This window comes from Trichechus manatus, unplaced genomic scaffold, assembly GCF_000243295.1.
Source record: "Trichechus manatus latirostris isolate Lorelei unplaced genomic scaffold, TriManLat1.0 scaffold00027, whole genome shotgun sequence".
Lineage (NCBI taxonomy): Eukaryota > Metazoa > Chordata > Mammalia > Sirenia > Trichechidae > Trichechus > Trichechus manatus.
In genome coordinates, this window is record NW_004443963.1 from 9,436,242 (window position 1) to 9,456,376 (window position 20,135).

The 20,135-nt window shown below is 45.4% G+C and overlaps 1 protein-coding gene across 1 annotated transcript in view; it reads left to right on the plus strand.

Annotated features, from left to right (window-relative positions):
• The window catches only part of ABTB3 (ankyrin repeat and BTB domain containing 3), a 397,711-nt gene that overhangs the window by 361,846 nt on the left and 15,730 nt on the right, over positions 1–20,135 (plus strand). The window contains exons 12-14 of the mRNA XM_004373795.3: positions 6,900–7,005; positions 14,288–14,390; positions 16,953–17,034. Coding sequence (XP_004373852.1) covers positions 6,900–7,005; positions 14,288–14,390; positions 16,953–17,034 — 291 coding nt within the window. The remainder of the gene's footprint in view (positions 1–6,899; positions 7,006–14,287; positions 14,391–16,952; positions 17,035–20,135) is intronic.

Below are 20,135 nucleotides of genomic sequence, written 5' to 3' on the forward strand. Positions count from 1 at the left end.
TTTTCTGTTATCCTCCCCTGTTCTGGTACTCCAATCATTCATAGGTTATTCCTCTTGATAGAGTCCCACATAATTCTTAGGATTTCTTCATTATTTTTAATCCTTTTATCTGATTTTTCCTCAAATAAGTTTGTGTCAAGTACTTTGTCTTCAATCTCACTAATTCTGACTTCCATTGCCTCAATTCTGCTCCTATGACTTTCTTTTGAGTTGTCTAATTCTGAAATTTTATTGTTAATTGTCTGGGTTTCTGATTGCTGTCTCTCTACGGATTCTTGCAGCCTGTTAAATTTGTCATTATGCTTTTCTCTAATCTTTTTTAATTTCCTCTATTGCATGTTCTGTGTTTTGCTTAATTTCCTTCCTAATTTCTTGCTGAGTTCTGTATATTAATCTTTTGTATTCTGCCTCCAGTAATTCCAAGGAATTTTCCTCCTCTGGAAAATTTCTAGATTCTTTATTTTGGGAGCTTGCTGAAGCCATCAGGAATTGCCTCTTTATATGATTTGATATTGACTGTTGTCGCCGAGTCATCAATATGTTATTATATTTATTTATTTTATGTTTGCTTACTGTGTCCTAGCTTCTTATTTTGTTTTGATATGGCCAAATAGGCTGCTCATGTGAGCTAGTTTGATTATTGGCATCTTTGAAGCTCTAATGTCCTGTCACCAGGTGGTTAGATCTGTTACTAGGTATGTGAGCTCAGGAGTCCACCCACTCCTCCTGTATGGATTCAGCTCAGGTGCCCAGGTAGATAGCCACCAAGTGTGTGGTGGAGGCTCTCACTTACAGTCCTAGACAGGCATGGGTGATTGGTGTAGGCACAGGCATCTGGCTGCAGCAGGGGGACACACTCTGAGCAAGGGAGGGGGCTGATGGCCGCCCCCAAGTGTCCAGGAGAAATGTGTGTCCTTGTTCCCTAGAGCACGTAGGTGGGTGAGTTTTGCAGCCAGACTGTGAGCACCTAATGCTGTTGGCTGTAAGGACTGAGGGGCACCTCTTATTCATGGGCCCCTATTGCAGGTGGCTAGGTGGCGGGGGTGGAGCCACAAGTCCTCAGGCCCCTGATGTGGATAGGTGAAGACCCTGCTTGATGGGCAGAGCAGTGTCACATGTCAAGAACTTGCCACTTCACAGCTGAAACAGTTGAAGTTAGAGTTCCAGTATATACCCTGTTGTACTGTGGTAATGAGGGCCTACGCTGTTGAGATGGGCCCACACAAGTCTCTGCAGAGGGAAAGGCACTCAAAGTCCGTGGATCCCTTATGCCTGTGCCTAGGCAAAGGAACTGTGCCTACCCTGGGTTCCTGGCTTAGGGGAGCCAGCTGTTTTTCTTTTTCCCGTTTGTTAATTTGTTCACTTTCCAAGGCAGGGAGAATGGCTCCGGGTGTCTGACAGCCCAGGGGACTTGACAGTTGCTGAAGCCGGTCCAGGACCCAGTGCAGAGCAGGGAGTGGGGAGGTACATGGGAGAGAGGTTTTTCCCTAAGGGGGGGTGTTTTTGATCCACGTGGTAAGCCGTACACAAATACTTATCTTTTGTGGAGGAGTGCTTTTCACTGGTTCTCAGTGGCCGCGTAGAGTCTCTGGTACTGGGTCTCTCCGGTGCGGGAAACGCGCCTCCCAAGCACAGCTGTTTGCCTGCCTCACCACTCACCCCTGAGCTGATCAGGCCTGAAGGGCTCAGGCTCTCGCTGGGTCAGGTCTGGCAACTCCTTGCTGCTTCCGAACCGTCTCTCCCTCCCCCTGCCACTCAGTCCGGTTCCTCAACTCTGCCTTTGATGTTCAGGGCTCCCAGATTGCCGTATATAATCAAATCACTTGTTTTTTTCGGGTCTTTTTTGTAAGAGGGTACACCGGAAGCATCTGACTACTCTGCCATCTGGGCCCCGCCCCCTTCTCCGTTCTTGAGGTGGAAGCTTAGATTATTGATTTGAGACTTTTCTTCTTTTCTCATATATGCATTTGGTACTACATTTTCCTCTCACCACCGCTTAGCTGTGTCACACAAATCTTGATACATTGTATTTTCATTTTCATTGAGTTGAATGTATTTTTTCATTTCCCTTGAGAAATGACCCATGGATTATTTAGAAGTGTGTTGTTTAGTTTCCAAATGTTTATAGATTTTTCTTTTATCTTTCTGTTACTGGTTTCTAGTTTGATTCCATTGTAATTGGAGAACACACTCTGAATGATTTCAATCATTTTAAATTTTTTGAGGATTGTTTTCTGGCCCAGGGCTCTTTTTTTTAATAATAGACTTGTGTTTTAGAACAATTTTAGATTTATAGAAAAATTGAGAAGATTGTGCAGAAAGTTCCCACATGAATCCCTCAGCCAGTTTCCCCTATTATTAACATCTTACATGAGTAGATGCATTTCTGACAATTGTTGCTGTTATTGTTAGTTGCTGTCAAGTCATGGCTCTCACTCATGGCAACCCCATGAGTAACAGAACAAAATGTTGCCTGGTCCTGCACCATCTTCATGATCTTTGATATGTTTGAGCCCGTTGTTGTGGCTGTTGTGTCACTCCATCTCATTGAGGGTTTCCCTTGTTTTCACCGACCCTCGGTTATAATTAAAGTCCATACTTTATTCATAGTTCCATAGTCTTTCCCTAATGTCCTTCTTCTGTTCCAGGATCCCATCCAGCATGCTATGTGACGTTAGTGGTCATGTCTCCTTACACTCCTCTTGGCTGAGACAGTTTCTCAGACTTTCTTCATTTTTGATGACCTTGACAGTTTTGAGGATTACTAGGTCATGTATTTTGTAGGATGCCCCTCTAGTGGAATTTGATGTTTTTCTTATAATTAGACTTAGCTTGTGTGGTCTGGAGAGGAAGACCACGGAGGTAAAGTGCCATTCTCATCACATATCAAGGATACATGCTGTCAGCATGACCTATCATTGTTGATATTGACCTTGATCATCTGGCTGATGTGTTTGTCAGACTTCTCCTCTGTCAAGTTCCTCTTTTCCCCCCTTTCCATAGTGTACTCTTTGAAAGGAAGTCACTATGCACAGTGGAGAGTTATTTTCCCACAGATAATTTTTAATTATTTGAGAATTGTCCATTCACAACAGACATGGCCGGCCCTTCTATTTGCTTTCTCAAGTGATATGATATCATATTGGAGTTAGAAAGAGATGTCAGGCTGTGAGTTCCAGTAGAGGAGGGCTTTGCCTTGCACACCTCTGTTGTCCCTAACGCAGTTCTTTCCACAGTGCAGGATGCTTCTTGGATGCTTAATAAATACCTGCTGAATCGAATTAAACAACAGCAACCACCACCACTGAAAAAGAAAAAAGCCCTACTGAAGGGTCTACAGGCTGTTTAGGCCTCTCCTAAGGGCCTCCAGAGTCCAGGAAATGGATTTTTATTACTTTACCCAGAATTGATTAGATGGGGGCTGACTCACCAGCACACTCTCAAGATAAACCCTAGTGCTGATGATTGAGACCAGTAACATTCATAATACAGTTTTCAAACCATTTTTGTAGATAACAGGTCTCATCTTTCTTTATGATCAGTAAGTGGTTATGGAATGTCTACGATGTATCTGTCACTCTGGGAACACAGATGCGATGAAATATGGTCCAACTGAGGCAAACTCTAACCAGTTAAATCAGTTGGCATCAAGTTAATTCCAACTCATAGTAACCCCATGTGTATTAGAATAGAATTGTGCTCCATAGGGTTTTCAATGGCTAATTTTTCAGAATTAGATCACCAGGTCTTTCTTCCAAGGCACCTCTCAGTGGACTCAAACCTCCATCCTTTTGGTTAGCAGCCAAGTGTATTACCTGTTTGCACCACTCAGGGCCTCCAAGGCAAACTCTAGACCAGTTGTATTAGCTTTCTGTTATTGCCATGACAAATCACCACAACTTAGAGCCTTAAAACAATACCCATTTATTATCTAAGTTTCACTGAGTCAGAAGTCTAAGCACATCATGGCTCAACTGGGTTCTCTACTTAGAGTCTCAAAAGACCAAAATCAAGGTGTCAGCAGAGTTGTGTTCCTTTCTGGAGGCCCTGGGGATGAGTCTGCTTCCGAGTTCATTCAGGTTTTGGGTAGAATTCAGTTCCTTGTGGTTGTAGGACTGAGGTCCTTCTTCCTCACTAACTAGTGACTGGGGTCACATTCTCTCCTAGAAGTCACCTGCAATCCTTCTCATGTTTCCATGTTGCGTCTTCCACCTTCAACCCATCAATGGCACATCAAGTCCTTCTCATGCTTGGAATCTCCCTGACTTCCTCTTTCCCCACATCCCTTACTGACTTCCTCTTCTGCCTCTCCTTTTAAGGACTCATGATTACAGTGGTACACCAGATTATCGAGGATAATCTCTTTATTATAAAGTCAACTGATTAGTAACCTTAATTACACATGCAAAGTCTCTTCTACCGTGTAAGGTAACGTATTCACAGATGTGGTATCTCATCATAGTCACAGTCCCAGGGATTAGGGGATGGGATCTTCTTGGGGGCCTTAATTCTGCCTGCCACACAGTGCTTTTCAAATATTAATGTGCATGGGACTCACCTGTGGAGTGTGTTAAAATGCAGATTCTGATTCAGTGGGTCTGGGCTGAGAGTCTGCATTTTGCATTAGCTCCCAGGCAGTGCTGATGCTGCTGGTCTATGGAGCACATTTTGAATGGCACAGCTTTAGACCAGAGGAAGCAAAACTGACAGTCCACAGCCCAGGTCACGCCCAAGACATAATTTTAGTACATGAAACCTGTGATCCTCAGATATTAGGGAACATCAGAATCACTGGAAAACTTGTTAAAATAGAGAGATTCCTGAGCCTCCTCCTCCCTAGAGGTTCTGATTCAGACCATCTGAGGTGGGACCCAAGCATTTGTATCTCTAATGAGCTCCCAGGTGATGCTGATGCTGCTGGTCCAGGGATCACACTTTGACAACCACTGCATTAAGTCATGAGATGGGCAGTCAGTTTGTAAGTGTTAAGTGAGAGGAGCACTTACATTCTTTGGTTATCAGGCATCGTCTTTGTCCTTCCAAAATGATTGTGTCTCCTTGGGCATCTCTGTGGCTCATCTTGGAGGTGACATTTTGCCCTCTGGTGATCTAACACTCACTCTTGCCTCTGTCATCTATCTGCTGTCATCAAAGGACTGGATTTTCTTTTCTATGCTGAGCTGTATCCTTCTGCTTTGGGAGCACAATTAAGTTCAAGAATAGCTTGAGCCACTGACATCACTAGTCATCCCAAATCAATTTTTTAAAATTAAAAATGTGTATCATTTTTATTGCAAAAGTAATACTTGCTTATTATACAAAACAGAGATTAAAAGAAGATAGAAAACATCATCATCCCATCCAAAGATGTTGTTGTTAGCTGCCGCTGAGTCAGCCCGGACTCATGGCGACCCCCTGTACAATGAAAAGAAACACTGTCCAGTCCTGCACCCTCCCCATGATCACTTGTGGATCAGACCATAGTGATCATAGGGTTTTCATTGACTAATTTTTGGAAGTAGATGGCCAGGCCTGTCTTCCTAGTCCGTGTTAGTCTAGAAGCTCTGCTGAAACCTTTTCAGCATCACAGCAACATGCAAGCCTCCACTGACAGACGAGTGATGGCTGTGCATGAGGTGCATTGGCCAGGAATCAAACCCAGGTCTCCTGCATAGAAGGTGAGAATTCTACCACTGAACCACCCCTGCCCCCCACCCACACACACAAACCCAAAGATAGCTACTCTGTTTTTCCAGACCTTTTCCTATACTTATCCATTAATTCAAATATATATGTAGAGTTTTAGTTCCAAAAATGGGACATGGCAGAAACTTGTGTTGTAACCTATTTTTCTTACTTAATATATCACAAATGTCCTTCTTTCTAATTCCCTTTTTGAGCCCCTAGTTTCAACCCCTTTACCCAATAAAAAGCAACAAAATGCTATGGTTTGCTTCTTTGCTCCTGCGTACCTGCAGTTGGAGGGAGATGGATGAACAGAAATGGGTCCAAACGGGAATGTGACAAAGACAGGAAAGACTTTGTCAATCAGAAACAGGCTCCTTCGTCCTTGACCAGTGAATAGGCAGCCAGAGGTTTTGATTACTGACTATTTCCCCCCCTTTCTGGAGAGAGTGATTCAGCTGAACATTCCTGGATCCGGAAATGCCTCAGCACCCGAGTCAAATTCGTAAGAAAGCTGAATCAAGGAGCATTTGTGTCAGATTAATAGAGATCACAAACTCTGGATCAAAAAGAGCTTCCTGCTGTTATTTTCAGGATAATTAGCCCCTTTGAACATTTTGGAGTATTCAAAAAGGTATATTTGGGGGGAAAAGCTGATTTTCCATTCTGGGAGTCACAAAAATCTGCTTTCAAGTAGATATTAAATGATTTAGGGCAAGAGCAACAGCAGCAGTAACTGTCAACTCACATTCATTGAGACCCCATGTGTCAGAGTAGAACCGTGCTCCATGGGGTTTTCAATGGCTGATTTTTCAGAAGTAGACCGCCAGGCCTTTCTTCTGAGGTGCTTGTGGGTAGACTTGAACTACCAACGTTTCAGTTAGCAGCCAAGCGTGTTAACCGTTTGCACCACCCAGGGACTCCAGGGAGAGAGAGAAGGGTTTAATTACACATTTCTTAAGCATTCACCAATGCAACTGCTAGAAATAAGAGCGTGGACAATCAGAGCAAGTAAATCCAAGGCCTGCTGGAACAAACCGAATGTGCGATATCCAAGGGAATTTCCCTCGGCTTCTATAATAACGTTTGTGGGCTCCTCTCACCCTCCCCTCCCCCCCTGGGGGGGGGCGGGGCAGGCTGCGCTCCTGTGGAGACAGGTTTGATGAGGTCACCACAGCCCCCAGCAACGTGAGCCACTCTTTTCTTTTCCGCAGAACGAAGTGATCAGCCAGCAGCTCTGTGTCATCTTCACCCACTGCTACGGACCCTACCCCATCCCCAAGCTCACAGAGATCAAGCGGAAACAGACCTCGCGCTTGGGTGAGTGGTGTGCCATGCCTGTTTGGGCTTGGTGCCTTGTGCTTTGAGGACAGATGGAAAGCAGACACCGCAAAAGAAGGGCAGTGGGTTTTGAGGGCAAAGGAGAGGTAGGTATGAGTCAGGCAAGTGGAGGTCAGAATATCACCTTTATTATGTCAGAGCACGTACCTTGGGAATGTGGACAAGGAGACTTGCCCATATCAAGCACCCTTATTGTTGTCAGCTACTGTCAAGTCAGCCCCCGACTCATGGCGACCCCATGACAACAGAATGAAACACTGCCTGGCCCTGCACCATTCCCATGATCAGTTGTGGATTGGACCGTTGTGATCCACAGGATTTTCACTGGCTGATTTTTGGAAGTAGATCACCAGGCCTTTCTTCCTAATCTCTCTTAGTCTGGAAGCTCCACTGAAAGCATCATAGCAATACACAAGCCTCCACTGACAGGTGGTGGCTGCGCATGAGGTGCTTTGGTCAGGAATCAAACCCAAGTGTCCCACAGGGAAGGTGAGAATTCTACCCCTGAGCCACCACTGCCACCAAGCACCCTTATTAAGCACACTTAATTAAGACCCCTAAAATAAGCACTGTCTTCTCCATCAGACAGTGGTGAATAACCAAGGCCTCCCCGAGCCCAGGCACTTCCTGCAAACAGGCAGATTCCCAAAGAGGATGGGGTTGAGCTGTGCCTGTCAGCTCCTTCCACAATTCACCCCTCTGAGAAGCCACTCCTCCTGCCCGGGAGCTAGGGGGCTGGGGGGAATGGGCAAGGGGACAGTGACAGGCCACAGAGTTCCTCCAGTGGACATCCTTCTACAGGGAATTAGGAGGAGAGGGAAACATGTGCCCCTCCCCTCCACACACACACCCCAACATGAGGGAAACATACCTGAGCTGAGGAAACTGGCCACTCAGGAATCACATGAGAGTAGCAAGCCTCACTTTTTCTTCTTCTTGGTGACCTGCATGGACCCGGGGCCTGCTAAGCATTTGACTGACCCTATCTCAAGTACCCCTCATGCCGCCCCAGGAGGCAGGCACAGTGACTAATCCTATGTTACAGCGGGTGAAGGAAGGCTTTGTGTAACCTACAATATAAGTAAGGGCAGGAGCTGGAACTTGAACCCAGGACGCCCTAGAGCCACAGTTCCATCACTCTGCATCCTGGCTTCTGAGATTTTCCAGAAGATACCATTCCACCCAGCACTGATTTCATTCAGGGTGTCCCGGGGCTGCTGCAGCCTGCTTGACCAGCCTGGAAAAAAGGCAAAGAAATACCCGCCTGCCTCAAAGCCTGAAACATGAGCCTTCTCAAGCCAGGGCCTGTCTTCTTGCTGCCTGGGGAGTTATAAAATATTAAGGATCAAGAATACTTCTTCCTGTAAGAGTTGGGAAACTCACCTCAGGATTTGATAAATGGGAACATCTGAGATTCTAACCTTTAGCAAAACCACACTCATTGGAAGAGTGTGAACCATGTGAAATCAGTGAAAAGGCTGAATTCGTGGAGCTGTTTTAAAGTATTTTTGTGCCTGTTATGAATAACTTGTTAATTTAAATGGGACATAAAACTTTTATGTTAAAATGAAAAATGTAGCAGCTGAGGCAAAGGTTTGTCTCTCTTCATGTCCATGTGTGTGGGAAAGCTGGGAGGTACCAAAGTCACGAGTATTTCTGCCTTGTAGAAAACAGGTGTCAGCTAAAATAGTATTACCAGAGCAACAGATTATAAAAAACAATCAAATTAGCAGGTTTTAGAGACTGAGGGTTACATTTACAGGACGTAGCAACCATCTCTGAGTCTAGGTGCCTTACAAGATGCCCTTGTGAGAATGAACATTTGCGAGGGCTATTTCAATGGCAAGGTCCCTGGGTGGCACAAATGATTTGCTCTTAGCTCCTAACTGAAAGATTGGGGATTTGAACCTACTGCAGAAGAAGGGGCTGGCAATCTGCTTCTGTAAAGATTATGGCCAAGAAAACCCTGTGGAGTAGTTATACTCTGTAACACATGGGGTCACCATGAGTCAGAATCAACTCCACGGCAACAAGTTTGGGTTCTTTTTTTTTTTTTTTTTTTTTTGATATTTTAATGATACAGCATAAATTCTGCTTTCCTGTAGAGCTATAGGAGAAGAAGGAACATTTTCTCCTCCTGAACTGGCTGAGATTTCTTTCACTAGCGGTTAAAAGGACCTGGTTTTCAGGCCAAATGTTGGAATTCCAAGGGTTAGCACCAAGAGTGAAAAGGCAGGCCTGAGAGGCTCAAAACTTGCAATATGAAAGAAAAAGGATAGAGTACAATTATTAACAAATGGAATATGAATCATGCAGTGTTTAGCATCTTTGATACAGTGTTTCAAGCTAGGATAACTAAAACCCAAAGAAAAACCAAACCCGTTGCCATTGAGTTGATTCTGACTCATAGTGTCCTTATGGGAGAGAGTAGAACTGCCTCATGGGGCTTCCAAGGAGCGGCTGGTGGATTTGAACTGCCAGCCTTTTGGTTAGCAGCCTTAGCTCTTAACCACTTAACCAAACTAAGGTTTGCCAAATAGTGGTACTTTGGGGATGTGCTTTAAAATTGTGACAAGGGTCTCAAACTGGTGTCTCTGTAGCGCCAGGCAGGCCATGTAGATGAGTGAAATGGGTCAGTGTAAGAGACTACAGGGAGTGGTGGGGACTGTGGCAAACTAGAGAGACATGTCTGATTTTTCAGGCTACAGTGTCCTCTGACCCTGCCAGTGAATCCTTGAAGAGAATGGTCAAAAGAGCTAAAGGCGGGCGATATTAGCAATTTGGGAGGCAGGTGCAGGGACTGGTTGGAGGTGACAATTGGAGTGAGAGACGATGGGGGAGGCAGGTTGCTGAGAAAACAGAGAAGGTCACTCTAGTCAACACTTTACACCAAGTGGGGAAGTGAGTTTTAATCAACTCTGAAGCCTTCCCCTTTAGCCTCTCTTCCTTTTACCTGGATAGTTTTAGAAGTTAATTGTTTGTTTAATAAAATTATTAAGATAGTGGGATTACAGGCAATTTTGACTTTTTAAGTGCTTTTTTGATATTTTTCAAATAAAAACAAGTTTGTTGTTTGTTTGTGGTTTTTAAGGGAAGAGGTGAGGTAGGTATGTACTGACAGAGAAAGATGGGTGGAGGTTCACCAGGACCACCCTCTGGGCAGGACAGAGGCTGGGTTGGCCATCCCCGCTTCGAGGGTGAGTGAAGAGGATCAGTCAGGAAGACAAAATTTGGGTCAGGCCAGGGATCCAAGCTGTGGGCCCAACAGCTGGAGGGGCCTGGCCAATCTAGGGGGTTGGTCCGTGCACTCCACGTTTTAGGACAGCCTAAACCCATCCATAGAGGGCAGAGGTGGGTCAGTGATAGGATTCTCACCTTCCATGCAGGAGACCTGGGTTCGATTCCCAGCCAGTGTACCTCACGCGCAGCCAGCCACCTGTCTGTCAGTGGAGGCTTGCATGTTACTATGATGATGGACACGTTACAGTGGAGCTTCCAGACAAAGATGGACTAGGAATACAGGCCTGACAATCTACTTCTGAAAATCAGCCAGTGAAAACCCTATGGGTCACAACAGTCTGATCTCCAGCCCATCATGGGGATAGCGCAGGACTAGGCAGAGTTTCGTTCTGTTGTGCATGGGGTCACCATGAGTCGCCGGCTGACTCAATGGCAGCCAACAACAAACTCATCCATAGGAAGCAGCTGGGGTTTCGTTTCAGGACAACCCTTTAACCCCAGGGGAAGGGCCTGTCCACAACAAGCAGGTCCCCAGGCTAAGAAGGAGCCTGATTCCTAGCCAACTTTCTAGAACAAGACCCTGGAGCAAGGATCAAGGCATTCTTTTCATTCACTCAAATATATTGAGCATCTATTACAATGATCATGTTTATTGAGGCGATACTATGTGCCATCCATTTGCTAAGTGCTTTACATAAATTACACCTACTCCTCACTTATCAAATATCTCATTATCCAACATTTTGCATTTACGACGATAGTAAAAAATATACTATCCCACTATTTTGCGCGTTAACGACTTATGTCTGGCAGTAACAAACTCCGGAGATGTGTGGTGAGAGTAACACTGGCTGTGATGGTTAACATTATGTGTCAACTTGACTGGGCCATGATTCCCAGTGGTTTGGCAGTGACATAATGAATTAAGGTGTTGGCAAAGAATATTGGATATCCCATAGAATGCCAGAAGAATGAACAAATCTGTCTTGGAAGAACTACAGCCAGAATGTTCCTTAGAAGCGAGGCTGGTGAGACTTCAACTCACATACTTTGGATATGTTATCAGGAGGGACCATTCCCTGGAGAAGGACGTCATGCTTGGTAAAGTAGAGGGTCAGCCAAAAAAAGGAAGACCCTCAATGAGATGAATTGACACAGTGGCTGCAACAGTGGGCTCAAACATAGCAATGATTGTGAGGATGGCGCAGGACCGGGCAGTGTTCCGTTCTGTTGAACACAGTGTTGCTATGAGTCAGAACTGACTTGACAGCACCTAACAACAACAACAACATGTAAAATTTGTAATTTGTAATGGAAGATGTAAAAAGTCATCCTCCATTTCATATAATGCCAATTGTTGCCTGACGACCTGGTCTTTGGAAACTAACCACGTCAATAAGTGAGGAGTAGGTATAATTCATTTAATCCTCACTACTCCTCTATGAAGGCACAGTGGTTAAGCACTCGGCTGCTGACAAAAGGTTGGCAGTTCAGACCCACCAGCGGCTCCATGGGAGAAAGATATGGCAGTCTGCTTCCATAAAGATTACAGCCTTGGAAACCCTATGGGACAGTTCTACACTGTCCTATAGGGTCCCTATGAGTCAGAATCTGCTTGATGGCAACGGATTTGGGTTTTGTTTTTTGGTACTGCTGTATGATACAGGTTATTATGGGTATTACCATTTCCATTTTACAGAAGGGGGAAGCTGAGGCACAGAGAGGTTAAATATCTTGCCCAAGGTCACAGATTTCTGGCTTCAACTGTCACACTCCTACTTACTACGACCACGTTCTGTGCTAGACACGGAGGAAGGGGTGTGAAGAGGACAGGCAGGGTCCTGCCCTCCTGGTGCATGCAGTCTTGAGGGAAAGGTCAACAAATACACAAGCAGATACACTTCAGAGTGATGAGGCTGCAAATGGGCAGTACAGGCTCTGTGGGAGCACGCCAGAGGATGCTCCGTCCGTCTAGGGGGCACGGGGGAATCAGGTAAGTTGTGCTGGTGGAGAATTGTCTGCACTGAACCTTGAAGACCACATAGGGGTGAGCCAGGCTTGGAAGGGACTGGAAGCGTGTTCTAGTAGAGAGAACAGCATATGCAGAGGCTCGGAGGTGAGAGGACACAGCATCCATGGGGAGCTGGGAGGTGTGGCTAGGCAGAGGCTGGAGAAGGCAGCAGGCACCCAATCAAGGAGCCTTGTTAAGAAGTTTGGAGTCTATCTGGGGGTACTTGGGAGTTACTGAGAGGTTTATAGCAGAGGAGGGATATGATCAGATCTGGCTTTAGAAGGATCAGCCAGTGAAAACCCTATGGATCACAACAGTCTGATCTCCAACCCATCATGGGGATGGCGCAGGACTAGGCAGAGTTTCGTTCTGCCTAGTTGTGAGGTGGGCCATTAGACTAGAGGCTGGAGGCTCCCGCAGGTTCCCAGACAACATGCTGTGGCCTGAGCTAGGGCAGTGGCAGAGGGGACAGCGGGAAATGGGGGGTTCAGAAACTCTCAGGAGGAGGAATGGACAGACGTCTGTGATGGCCTGGATGTGGCGACCCTCTGGCAGAGGGAGGTGCCTGTTAGCTTTGGATGCCCAGCTTTGGAAGCTGGTAGATGGTAGTGCCATTCACAGGAATGAGGGCCACTGGGCAACGTGCAGATTGTGGGGAGAACCTTTTTTATATGAACAAGGGAATGTTGGGGGTCCCCAGTTTCAAGCACTTGGGGCTTAGGTGCAGAGCCCTTATCAACAAAACGCCCCAGAGAGGTCATGTGAAATCTGAGACCCACAAAGGTCAGCCCTGGGGTGCTGAGCTCAAGTCAGCTAAGGAGGGGGTGAGCATTTGCCCTGATATGAAGCCCCACCAGAGGTCAGAGCCACCAAGGCCTCATGCCTGGGTCAAGAGTGACTCAGGAACTGAGGGGCGTGGAGCCTGGTGGGGTGGGGACAGGCAAGGGGTGTCGGCAGATATACCCCAAAAAGGCAAAAGTGCAAAGCTGAGGAGCCCAGGACTGAGGAGAATGTGGCTAAAATGACAGGCAAATCGGAGGATCCTAGTGTTTAACAAAAGGTCCCTGGGTGGCGCAAACAGTTTGCGCTCAAATACTAACCGAAAGATTGGCGGTTCAAACCCCCTCAGGGGTGCTGCAGAAAAAAGGCCTGTCAGTCAGCTTCTGTAGAGATTACAGCCAAGAAAACCCTATGGAGCAGTTCTACTCTGTAATACATGGCGTCGCCAAGAGTCAGAATTGACTTGATGGCAACTGGTTTGGATTTTTTGGGTTTTAGTGCTTAACAATGCAGGGTCTGGAATCAGAACGTCCAAGTTCAAATCCTGGCTCCTCCACCAGTCACTAGTTTGAACAAGTCACTTGTAATGTCTGTGTGCCTCAGTTTTCTCATCTGCACAATGGGAATAATGTGGTCCTTATCTCCCAGGATTAAATGTGAGTGCCTGCTTGCAATGCCTAGCACATTGTAAGTACTCAGTAAGTGTTAGTTATGCCTTCTTTTATTATTATTATTGGAGATGAGGGCAGGGGACTGGCTCATTTGTCACTGATCCTGGGGGAGAAGGGCTTGGATTTCTAATCCTCTGTGGCTCAGATTTTCTAAGCCCTGGAACACAGTGGCGAGGGCAGCAGCCCTTCTAAGCCACTTCCATCAGGCAGGCACTAAGCCACAAGAAGGAGGAGCTAAGTGGAGGTGAGTAGCATCCTTAGAGACAAGGTAGGAAGATGCTCACCTTTCACACCTGAAAGTCACTTGAGCTCTGGATATGGATGAGTCTGCTTGGGGGAAATACTACGTTCAATCTCAAACAAACTCAGAGGATTCCCTATGAAAAACTGAATTTCGGGGATGTGAGTGTGCCTTTGCTTGATGCTGCCACCTGTTTGATCAGACACAGCAATTGTCTTATCGCCATGGTTTCCTCATGAGCGCCTAATTGTATTTGTAGAAATCCAAGCTTCCCCCTTCTCTCCACTAAAGCTACCCTTTTCCCCTTTCCTGTTCTAGATCCTCATTTTCTGAACAATAAAGAAATGTCAGATGTTACCTTTCTGGTAGAAGGAAGACCGTTTTATGCTCACAAAGTGCTGTTATTTACAGCCTCTCCAAGGTACGTATCCTCAGGTCAGCAGCTGAGTTATGACGGTGGCTGATGCCGTTGCTGTTTTTCAAAATCTGATTTTGGGGGGAACTTCACTGGACTGTCAGATGATCTTCTCAGAATCAAGGATTCGAGAGCACAGGGCAGCCACGAACTAAAGAGCAGCACCGTAGTGTGACTTAAGTGAGGCACCCCCTCCTCTGGGCAGATTAAGCCTTGTACCAGGAGGACAGCTTTGTGAGCAGAGCATGGATTGGATTCCTGCCCCCTCATTCAGGTGCCCTCATGCGGTGAACAACCCGTGACAACATACACTGCAGCCTTGAAAGGCCTGGACTCTTAAATGTCAGGGAACAGACTTTGGCATAAGCCACCTGAAATACCCAGGTCCTGAAACTTACATTTCCCAAACTGTGACATTAACAGACAACAGTGTCACAGTAGGACTAGGAAGGGGAAATTACCCATCCTCCCTGCCAGTTCTGCTACTGCCCTTTCTCCGCCTTTTGATTCGAGTTGAGATTTGGTTGATAATTTAGATCCACATTATCCGAGGACCTGAACAGGGATCAGCAAAGCTGGGCAGAGAAGAGAGCAGTGGTGGAATGAGAAGGAAGCAGCACCTAAGTGGTGGGAAGGACACTGAGTAAGAGACGGAACTCACAGGAAGTTTGCTAAAAGAAAATGTATGACCAGCACACTCTGGGTTCCTGAGAGCATCCTGGCATCTCCAGTGTTCCCCCAAACAAAATACAAAGCCCAAATGTCTGCTTACCCATCACAAGTAAAATACACTGTCCTTTGCATAGATCTCAGTTGTGACACCATAGAAAAACCAGATAGATACTGTGCTGATGTTAACTTCTTAGTTTTGGCAAACATAACTATATTATGTAAGAGATGTTAACATTAGGGGAAGCTGGGTGAAGGGTAAACAGGAGCCCTCTGCACTGTCTTTGCAACTCTTCAATTAATCTAAAAGTATTTAAAAATAAAAAGTTTAATTTTAAAAAATGGGTAAACACAGCCATCCTTAGAGAACCGTAGTAGTGCCTTTCCTTTTTCCTTTTATTTTGAAGGCTTAGGAGCACCCACCGGCGTTTGCTTTATAGAAATGCCTGCTGCAGGGGCAAAAATATTTCCAGTTCCGTGATGTCTCTGAAATTGATGCATGAGTTAGATTGGATTATGTCATTTTAATGAATTAAAACCAAGGAACCCCAGTCCAAAAAAAAATGGATAGAGATACCTCTTATTAACTTGTTCCTAAATATATTAAGTGCCATTGTGTCCCATGAACAGGGATCTCTGTCCACAAGGATAGCTTAGTCGATGGGCAGGAAAGTTCTTCTAAAACACAAGACAGAAGATCATCCATGAGGAAGATCATTCAGCAGTCAACAAATATTGATTGAATATTTAACGATGCACCAGGTCCACACCGGGATAGGATTTAGAGATTGCAACAGAGACAGAAACCTTGGAAGTCCCTGGTTTTTTGTTTGTTTGCTTGTTTTAATTTTGGTGAAAATATACACAGCAGAACATATACCCATTCTTCAAATTCTACGTGTACAGTTCAGTAACATTGGTTACATTCTTCACAGTGTGTCACCATTCTCGCTATCTCTACCCATATTGACTTAGACTCAACAAAAAAAACCAAACCCATTGCCGTCAAGTCCATTCTGACTCCTGGCAACCCTACAGGACAGAGTAGAACTGCCCCTTAGGGTTTCCAAGGCTGTAATCTTTACAGAAGCAGACTGCCACATCTTTCTCCTGCAGAGCAGCTGGTGGGTTCCGGCCTCTGACCGTTCAGTTAGCAGCCAAGCGTTTAACCACTGCACCACCAGGGCTCCTAATGTAGACTCACTACCCCCTAACCTTCTCATCTATGCCTTAGAATTACTGTTAACGATTTGATCCCATATATAATTCTTTAAAAGAGTGCAAGGGTCATGATGAACATTCTTTACTGATTTAGCTAAACAATTGTTTAAAGATGGTTTCGGGGTAATTTTGGCTCATGGTTTGAAGGTTTTCTCAGGGCAATAGATTCAGGAGTTCCTCCAGTCTCAATAGGTCCAGTAAGTCTAGATTCTATATGAATTTGAAATTCTGTTCCACATTTTTTTCCCCTTTTGATCAGGATTCATCTACTGATTTCTTGATCAAAACATTTGGTAATGGTAGCCAGGCACCATCCAGTTGGAAATCCCTGTCCTGATGGAACAAAGCTTGTGTGAGAGGAAGGAGGTTAGAGAGCACCGTGGACACTGATGAGGGTGAGGCCATGACCTCAAAACCCGGAACCCAAGAAAGACCCCAGGAGGGGGATGGCCTTTGTGATGGGCCCTGACAGATGCTCATTCTTTTCCAGTCACCAGTTTGAGAAAGTACAGGAAGGATTTAAATGAAGGATTCTATGGCTATATCATGGATGTATTTCAGAGTGGCAGGGAACAAGAACATTCATGTTAACTACCATCAGCTAAGTCTTCTACAAGCCGTGGATGTGTGTGTGTGTGTGTGTCTGTCTTTTATCTCCCTGTTTGTGTTCTTACGCAGATTCAAAGCACTCCTCTCCAGCAAGCCAACAAATGACAACACCTGCATAGAGATTGGCTACGTGAAGTACCCCATCTTCCAGGTGAGCCCCGGGTGGCCTGGAATATCTTGTGGTCACCTCCTGTCCTCAACTTATGGATGAGGTGGTTGGGGACGTCCCTGCAACCAGTTGTCAGTTTCCCTGCCCTTCTGGTTCTGCGTGACACTGGCCCTTGCACTGACCATTCATGTGTGCACACAGTGCTAATGTGTGCATCTGCCATGTGCCTGACACTGTGCTGGGGGCTGGGGACACAAGGATAAAGGACAGCCCTCTCCCTGGGACTCAGTCCAGAAGGGGCACCTCTGAGTAATTAGTCATTTACAATATAATGTGAGGTGCATAGGAATGGGGTGAGCCTGCAGGCTGTCAGCTCAGACCAGGAAAACTGGGAAGACCTCCTGGATGTTATGAGGTGTTATGCGCTGAAACATTGAAGGCTGAGGAGAAGTTGGTCTGCCGAAGGAGGGTGACGGCTTAAGAAAGGGATTTGGGATATTGTAGGCAAAGAGAACAGCATGTACGAAGCCCCAGAACTGTGGTTGAGCCCACCATGACCAGGAACCTGTGTGCTTTTAGAGAATCCAAAGTAATTTTTTCTTTTCTTTTTTATTGTTGTGAAAAAAATATAGATAAGACAACGTTTGCTAATTCAACATTTTTCACATGTACAATTCAGTGACGCCAATGACATCAATCATGTTATGCAACCATCACCAATATCTGTTGCCAAATTTTCCATCACTGTAAACAGAAACTCCCTGCTTCCTAAAGCATTATTCCCCCTTTCCCACCCACCTCTTGCCCCTAGTAACATTAAACTCTGATCTCTATACATTTGCTTATTCTAGGTATTTCATATTAGTGAGATCATACAATACTTGTTCTTTTGTGATTAACTTTCTTCACTCATCGTAATGTTTTTGAGGTGCATCCATGTTGCAGCGTGTATCAGGACTTCATTTCCCTTTATGGCTGAGTAATATCCCATTGTATGTGCGTACCACATTTTGTCTATCCATTTATCTATTGATAGACGTTTGGGTTGTTTTCACCTTTTGCCTATTGTGAATAGTGCTGCAATGAACATTGGCGTACATGTATCCATTTGCATTGCTGCTTTCAAGTCTCTTGGGTATACACCCAAGAGTGGAATTGCTGGATCATAGAGTAGTCTATGTTTAACTTTTTGAGGAACCACCAGACTGTTTTCCACAGCAGTTACAGCATATGCGTTCTGAATAAAAAAGAAAACTTTTTTGTCAGAGGTTAGATGACATGACCGTGTTTTCCTCTCACTGAGGGAAGCTGATAGCATTAACAACGGGTCTTGGGTTATGTAGTGTTTCTGAGGGGCACAGCAGCTTTCTTTTCTTTCCCTTTTTCCTTCTATCCCACCTGGTGGCAGGGAAGTCCTACGCTGCAAGGACATTCTTTTTCTTTTTATTATTTTATTGTTATACTTTAAGTGAAAGTTTACAATCTGTCTCTCATGCAAAAATGTATACATACATTGTTATGTGACCCTAATTGCTCTCCCTATACTGTGACAGCACATTCCTTCTTTCCACCCCTAATTTCCTGTGTCCATTCAACCAGCTCCTGACTCTCTCTGCCTTCTTATCTCACCTCCAAACAGGAGCTGCCCATTTAGTCTCATGAGCTGAGAAGCACCCTCTTCATGAGTATCATTTTACGTCCCATAGTCCAGTCTAATCTTTGTCTGAAGAGTTGGCCTCGGGAATGGTTTTAGTGCTGGGTTAACAGAGAGTCCAGGGGCCATGCTTTCCGGGGTTTCTCCAGTTTTAGTCAGACCATTAAGTCTGGTCTTTTTACTAGAATTTGAGTTCTGCACCCCACCTTTCTCCTGCTCCATCCGAGACTCTGTTGTGTTCCCTGCCGGGGTGGTCATTGGTGGTAGCCAGGCACCATCTAGTCCTTCTGGTCTCAGGCTGATGCAGTCTCCGGTTTATGTGGACCTTTCTGTCTCTTGGGGTAATACTTTCTTTGTGACTTTGGTGTTCTTTATTCTTCTTTGCTCCGGATGGGTTGGGACCAATTGATGCATCTTAGATGGCCGCTTGCTAGCTTTTAAGACCCCAGACGCCACTCACCTAAGTAGGATGCAGAACATTTTCGTAATAAACTTTGTTATGCCAATTGACCTAGATATGTAAAGACATTCTTACAGCTAATAGAAATTCACTCCCCAGCTGACTCTGTAGCCACATTTCTAAAATTACGAGTCCCTCAGGGCCATGACGGATGGCCGGCCCCTCACCTCCATGTGGGGGCAGCCTGGAGAATCTGCCCCACCAGCCAGGGTTAGTAAGACAATGTGGTGACCTGGGGATAGAGTTTATAGAATTCCGAGCAGGCACTGTTACCTCCAGTTCAATTCAGGAAGAGCCCTGGAAAGAGTACGCAAGTGGGTAAGACTTGGGGGTCAGCTCTCAGGAGGCACGCATTCGGACAGAGTTGACGAGACAACCTCGTATGATCTTGCACAAATCGCCCAAACTTTCTGAGCCTCAGTTTCCTCATCTGAGAGAGAGGGTATTCCAGGTGGAGGGACAGCATAAACAAAGGGACAAAAGTGTGTGAAGAAGTGGTTATCAGTCCATTCGGCTGGGTCTTAAGGAGTACTGGAGTCTAAAATGATGCTTTGGGATGCACAGATTGCCAGGCCCCACTCCCAGAGTTTCTGATTCCATTGATAGTATCAGGTTGTAGGAAGGCAAGCCAGACACTGGTCTCCCAGATCCTGATGTTCAGAGAGCTGCCAAGAAGGCACCATTGCCCTTGGACTAGCTCCTAGATACCTTTTGAGGTTTCTGAATTTTCACCATTAGAAATTCACTCCTTTGGTTATAATTGAAATTTCAAAATAAAATATGCTTCCCACTTAACCATGGGGAAGACACTCTGCTTCTCTAAGGCTCAGTTTCCTCCTTTTAAGATGCTAATCATTATCACCTCTCTGCCATGGGCTCTTGCAGAGATTAGTAATTTGGATGTGAAAACATGCAACGTTGCATCTGACACATCGTGCCAATTCTGTTGTTTTTCTGAGCTGTAACTGATAAACCACGTCTTGCCAAGCACAAGACCCAGTAGAATAGGTTACTTTGGATGAAGTTTTG